Source organism: Alosa pseudoharengus, unplaced genomic scaffold (assembly GCF_046254945.1).
Source record: "Alosa pseudoharengus isolate Yale_2024_CS ecotype anadromous, Long Island Sound unplaced genomic scaffold, YU_APseudo_1.1 YU_APseudo_1.1_scf_19, whole genome shotgun sequence".
Taxonomy (NCBI): domain Eukaryota; kingdom Metazoa; phylum Chordata; class Actinopteri; order Clupeiformes; family Clupeidae; genus Alosa; species Alosa pseudoharengus.
Genome location: NW_027468657.1, coordinates 11,367,727 through 11,374,170, shown reverse-complemented (window position 1 = coordinate 11,374,170; position 6,444 = coordinate 11,367,727). Strand labels below are relative to the sequence as shown.

Genomic DNA, 6,444 nt, shown 5'->3' with positions numbered 1-6,444 from the left:
CACAACCATGCTGACATATACAAATTAAAGCTGTCAAAATACATATAAGAAAACATACACATCAGAACATAAGAAAACATGAACATAAATAACATATTGGATGCTTCTTGGCATGAAATTGGATTTGTCACCCAACTGGAAGGGCAAGGTGCTTATATCACAGGAGTTCCATTTTAAGATCTATGGTATTTAGCACACGATTGTATCAAATACAAAGGACCTTCTCTATGAAAACCTCACTCATGCAGCATTTTGGACAAAAACAACATCTGCAACATGAATAGTTGTGAAACCAAACATATGACAACTCTGAGTCTGGACCAGTGGTCCCCAAACTACGGCCCGCGGGCCGTATACGGCCCGCCACGTCTTTCTGGGACTTTCTGGGATAATTATTTCTATTTTGTATTCACTCGTTCAAATGTTCATAGGCCTACAAAGAGGTCACAAGTTCAGGTGAGTGAAAGTTAGAATGGTGGTCATTTCAGACCACTTCAGCGCTTCATAAAATTCTCATAGTTTGAGAACTTTACATTTTCAGAGTTCAGAGTTCACACATTTTTAATAAAATATACTTTTGGGAATGCAAAAGTCTTTTTATTAGTATTATTTAATTTGAGTTACGTTTTACACTGATATGGCATGATCACAATATAAACACAGCTAACAATGGTATTAAATTGCAATAGCCTATAGATTAAATGTAATGGAATATTCAACTAAGGTAGACTGCTGTTGTTCACAGCACTAAGCTATTTATGGTTACTGATATACTCCGAGTCTCTGGCCCTCTCTTAGAGCCAGGCATAGTAAGCTGGCCCTCTCTTAGAGCCAGGCATAGTGAGCTGGCCCTCTCTTAGAGCCAGGCATAGTGAGCTGGCCCTCGGAAGAAAAAGTTTGGGGACCACTGGTCTGGACTCTCTTTTCTTACTTCTTGCATTCTTTCCTGAAAACAAGTTAGACCTGAGAAAGTTCTCTAATCCTTCAAAATGATAAGATCAAGTTAAACTAAACATTGGCATCATTTCAGTAAAGATGACATTTTCTTGGTTGCTGGGTTTTCCATTTTCCAACTGTGGTACATGTACAACATGCACAGATGTGATGGGGACTTTTGGAGAAAAGTCCCCCCCCCACACACACACACACACAAACACACACACACACAGACACAACTCAGCCTAATATAAGGAACCCGTGGTAGAGTTGGCAGAAGAGTTTCTCGAAGGAACTAAAGTGGACCTTGGACAGGACGCAGTCACAGAGACAACTCAGAAGCCAAGCCAAGTACATCATCTGAGGTAATGACAAGAATAGTTGTGATGGCTGTGCTCAAAGCACAGTGACTTTTTAGGCTCATTTTCAAAGGACTGCTGACATTTTGGTGTGAAGTGCATGTCATCTGGTTCTTATTCACTATATCATTCTATCTGTCTAGCTCACAGCTGCTGAAAGCATCAAGGCGTCAGGTCTCTCATCACACAGGTGTGCACAGGTGAGTCTCTCTTCTGGAGCGTGTGTGTGTGTGTGTGTGTGTGTGCATGCACAGGATGGATGTGTGCATGTATAATCATCTGCCTTAAAGAGAAAATCTCTGTAACAGCAGGTGTATGCGTTTGTTTATGTGTGTGTGTGTTTGTGTGTGTGTGTGAAAGAGGGAGAGAGAGACAGACAGACGGAGAGACAAAGAGAGACAGAGAGTCTGACCACAGTGTGTGTGTGTGTGTGTGTCCAGTCTGAGTCTGAGTAAGCGCTGCTGTACTGGGCCCATGGGACAGGGGTGTTGCCGCTCATTTGCGCAGCTCCAGAGATGTTTTTGTCATTAGTGCCGTCATGCAGCAGGTCGCGCTCAGCCCCCGGAATCTCCTGGCGCTCCATAAACAGCCCAGAATAAATTTATCCTGAGCGAGTGAGCGATGAAGGGGTGAAAGAAGAAAACAGAGGAGAGGAGAGAGAAGTGCCAGAGAAAGACAAGTGCGTTTCTGAGGAGAAACGGAAATACCTCTGTCAGGAGAAGCTTGTAACAGCCCGCACTCTCCCCTCCTTTCTCCCTCCCTCTCTCCCTCCCTCTGTGTCTCTCTGTTGCCCTCACTCTTTTTTCCACAGGGCAGGTTATAAAAACAGGCTTCTTCAGGAAACGCTTACACAGTCTAACAAGGGCCCAGCTGGATATCCCAGACAGAGAGAGAGAGAGAGAGAGAAGACAGAGACAAAGACAACATCGCAGTAGTAAGATACGAGAGAGAGCGTCGTCATCCCTCAGCAGCCAGCAGTCATGAGCGTATCCGTGGAGCAGATGTCCAGCCTGTACGAGCAGCAGGGCTACCTGAGTGGCGTGGGCGTGCTGGACCCCACCGAGCTCCGGCAGGCCAGGGAGGCCTTCGCCCAGCTGGAGAGGAAGTTTGGTGAGTAGGCTACCGGTCAGCCGTGGTGAGGCAGTGGGGTGGGGGATTGGTGTGGAAGGGGAGTGTTAGGAGAAAGCCAGTTAGCTGTTTAGTGTCACAGCTATGTACAGTTTTGATGATAGTTATTTAAAAAATAGTTAAAAAAAAACAAAAACATTTCATTTGCTATAGTTTCAGCTGTATTCTCCATAAGCAGTAAAGTAAATGATGGGCCTACTTCTGGGATCCCATTTCCGGTATGACATATTTTGACGCATTTGACGTCACTTCCTCACGGTCTCTGAAAGACCCCTACTGGACTTTGGCTTACCCTGCTTACCCCCTCAGTCTCTGGTCCTACGCTGTGCAGTGTGAGAGGGGGAGTGGCTACAGTAGGCCTATAGCGGAGAAAGCCGTGCTTCTTTTACCTATTTATTTAACGATATCTTTTGCATTACTAATCAAAACAATGTCAAACTTGCCATTGCACATACTCAAGCCCTGTAATTTATACAGTAGATAGATAGATGTGTGGTATGTTGAACTTAGTGTATGCGTTTGTTATATGGTCTATGGTAATTATTGTGTCTTAAGTGACAAATGGTTACACTTTACTTGACAGTGTTGACATAAGAGTGACATGACACTGTCATGAACGTGTCATAAAGAAGTCATAAACGTTTATGACATAATGCTTCTGTCATTAAGTGTCATTCGGTTTTTGTCATAACAAGTTAGGGTTAGCATTAGGGTTAGGTTTAGGGTTCGGGTTAGGGTTAGGATTAGAATTAGGGTTGAAGGTTAGGTTTTGGGTTAGGGTTCAAGTGTCATGACAGTGTCATGTCATTATTATGTCGATACTGTCAAGTAACGTGTTACCTGACAAATACTGTATATGTACAGTACATTTTGTTAATGCTCATATAGATCTAGCGTGTTCGTAACAAGTGTAGGTGAAGTTTATCCACATTAGTGTCTGTGGTTGCTGATCTGAGGAAAGGCTACTAATATCCTGTGTGTATGAAGACTGCATGTCACAAGCTTTCTTCTTTATGCCAATGTGTACATCTCCATTTTGATGGAATAAAGCAACCAGAACACCAGTGCATGGTCATTTTTTACTTCAAATGCAGACTCATAGAGCACAATGCTTTACAGTTACATGTACAGTATATATGATGCTGTTTTTTTTAGTTGTTGTTGTTGTTGTTTTTTAAGCTTTTTATGAAGCTTGTTTGGAGAGTTATGGGTAACATGCTGGCAGTTTAATGTGCAATTCATCATAAACATCAGTAACTAGAGCTTGAGACTCAGAGCTTTTGTTGTAACTGACGTTTTTAACACTTCCCTGGAAAAGTCTCTGCCATCAGTGTGTGTAGTGCAGCTATGCTAACCCTTCATCTGCTTGTCCCCCACAGGAACAGACTATACTGGGTACAGCCTCCACAACGTGCACATGCAGTACGACTGGGTGATGGGGCTAGTCAAGCACCCCCGCGTTCTAGAGGTGGTAGGTGCCGTCCTGGGGCAAGATGTCATCCTGCTGGACTCCAGATTTATCTGTAAATACCCCGTAACCAGGGGCAACCGAGGGGCAGATGTCATCCCCTATGAGAACGGACCGGGAGGGGAAGAGACGAACAGAGAGGAGCGGGGAGAGAAGGAGGCTGGCCTGCCCTACGTGGCCTGGCACCAGGATATGAGGTGGGTCACACACACACACACACACACACACACACACACTAAATACATACACGCATTATTGATAAGCTACCACCATGAAAATGTTCTAATCATGGCCAAAACAATCCAAAACCAAATAAATAAGTTTGTTTCAACCCTACTAAATAAAAGAAAAAATAATGAATCTGATAAAGATGTGTTCCTTGTGATTTGCAGGTACTGGGGTCTTGATGGAGGTCCAGTGTTGTCTGTGTGGCTAGCTCTGGACGACTCACTGGAGGACAATGGAGCTCTTCAGGTTATTCCAGGTACTGAACACCTTGAGTCCAAATGAAAGCTACAACAGAGTGATGAGTGGCTAGATATGACAGAGTACATTACTACATCAAGTAGTATTGCTTCCAGGGACAGGCAATTAGTATGAGTCATAGAACAAACATAAACAAAGTGCCTTTTCACATAGCATATTACTGTGAAATACAAAAGACAATGCCACCATTCACAAGGCATATTTCAACATGTTCCGGGAATACCAATGACTTTAGGAGACCTGTGTTATACAATGTAGCCAGAGTAAACTCTACACTCACATCTCTGTTGAAAATACCGTAAAATGTTACCTCTAAAATATTTTCACAGCTTTCTCAAACTTGGTCTAGACCACTTAGGTTTTGACAAACAGCTGGCCTGTTTTAGCTTCGTAGAAAAAAAGGCCCCTCTGTGACAGCGGGTAAATGCAGTGGAGGGCCATGTGATTGATGAACTAAACACAAGCTCACTTCCTGTCTCCAACAGGAAGTCACTGCTCCGGGATGCTCCCTCACCGCCAGTCTCAGCGGCCGGGTAACATGCTGTCGGTCAACCAGGAGATCCCAGAGGAGCTGGTGCAGACAGACAAGGCTGTACTCTGCCCCCTGTTGGCCGGGCAGATGTCGGTGGGTGATGTCTACCCATATAAAACCATGCCAAAAATCATCAGAACTGTACAAACGCATAGAGCACCAAGGCACACATTCTGACCTTTGTGTAAATTGATTTTGTATCAAAGATTTCACAAAAGTACAGGCACTTCAGTCAGTTTCCTGGACATTTGGTCATTTGGTATTTTGGTTATCTGGATATTTATGTCCATATTTTTTGTTGTGAACATGCAGCTGCATGATGGCCTGCTCGTCCATGCCAGTGACCCCAACATGTCCGACCGCAGGCGCTGTGGTTTCGTTATCCGCTACGTCCCCACATGTGCTTATCCAATTCAGGTGGGAGAAATGCAGAGTGATATTCACACATTCAGTTTCATGATGCTAACTTGCCTGTGTACTTAAAGGTGTAAAAGTGTGTGTGTGTGTGTTTGTGTGTGTTACTAAAGGAATATTTTTTATAGAAATTATAATAAATCCATACATGTACTATGTAGTGTCTGGATAGTTTCTTCGTAGCAAGTAGGACATTTTTAAGAGCTGTGTTTGAAGACAGTGGGCAGAATGAATGGGTGACTCATTTTCTTGGCAAGTTTGTATCTACAAGCAGTGGAAACGTCTTAAGAATGTGGGGAGAATGTTTTGTCCAAACACAAGAAAGGCTGAAACCTCAGCCCTTTTTGTCAGTGCTTTCCTTTCCCTAAAGAACATCTCTCTCTCTCCCCCGCCCCCTCTCTCTCTATATACCCCTCCCTCTCTCTCTCTCTCTCTCTCTCATTCCTCTCCCTCTCTCTGCACCCCAGGACCCTGACAGACCCAGGCATTTCCATGCCACAGTTCTGGTCAGCGGAACCGACCAGTATGGACACTTCTCAAACAGTGAGGATCCACAGATCTGAACGCTACAGCCAATGAGCTGCAGGCAATGAGAGAAGGGGGGGGGGAGGAGGAGGAGGAGGAGGAGGAGAATATTTATAATACTTTGACTTTGACTATGATTTACTGTAATGTATAATATTATACACTTTCCCGTAATATCTGCACATTTTTAACATCTTTAAGTAAATAACATATTGTGACTAAGAGGCATGTGTAATATGGGGAACTGTTTAATGATATGTTTTGGTTTTCAGGGATATGTGAAAGGGTCTTGAATACTTTGTGTACCTTGGTTCTGAATGTTAAGTCTGTTTAATAAAATATTTAACTGTATTGCATTGATCTTATGTTTACTTTTTGCACATTAGCCTATATGGCAATTGGCAGCAATGGAACTAGATGTACCGCAGAGCGTTACAAAATATGACCGCCGCCCAGTCCAGCACATTTTTTCCACAAAAAGAAATCACGCTGAAAGGCCTATATGATTCTAACTGTCTCACTAAATTGCATTATCCACACTCAATTCTCACTGGTATCTGCTAGACAACAAGTACCAAAACATGATTAGTTCATAG

At 43.4% G+C, this 6,444-nt stretch overlaps 1 protein-coding gene across 1 annotated transcript; it reads left to right on the top strand.

Annotated features, from left to right (window-relative positions):
- The first annotated feature begins 1,195 nt into the window (after positions 1 to 1,195).
- LOC143133063 (putative alpha-ketoglutarate-dependent hypophosphite dioxygenase) lies at positions 1,196 to 6,199 on the top strand. Its single transcript, XM_076292861.1, has 8 exons — positions 1,196 to 1,301; positions 1,439 to 1,495; positions 2,107 to 2,405; positions 3,803 to 4,088; positions 4,284 to 4,375; positions 4,863 to 5,002; positions 5,222 to 5,326; positions 5,791 to 6,199. Exons 3-8 carry the CDS (start codon positions 2,276 to 2,278, stop codon positions 5,884 to 5,886), a joined length of 849 nt encoding a protein of 282 aa, XP_076148976.1. The 5' UTR covers positions 1,196 to 1,301; positions 1,439 to 1,495; positions 2,107 to 2,275; the 3' UTR covers positions 5,887 to 6,199.
- Positions 6,200 to 6,444: the final 245 nt, after the last annotated feature.

Coding starts and splice junctions, on each gene's coding strand:
- LOC143133063 (XM_076292861.1), top strand. CDS start 2,276: ATGAGCGTATCCGTGGAGCAGATGTCCAGCCTGTACGAGCAGCAGGGC. Junction 4,376..4,862: donor AGCTCTTCAGGTTATTCCAG/GTACTGAACACC, acceptor TGTCTCCAACAG/GAAGTCACTGCTCCGGGATG. Junction 5,003..5,221: donor TGTTGGCCGGGCAGATGTCG/GTGGGTGATGTC, acceptor GTGAACATGCAG/CTGCATGATGGCCTGCTCGT.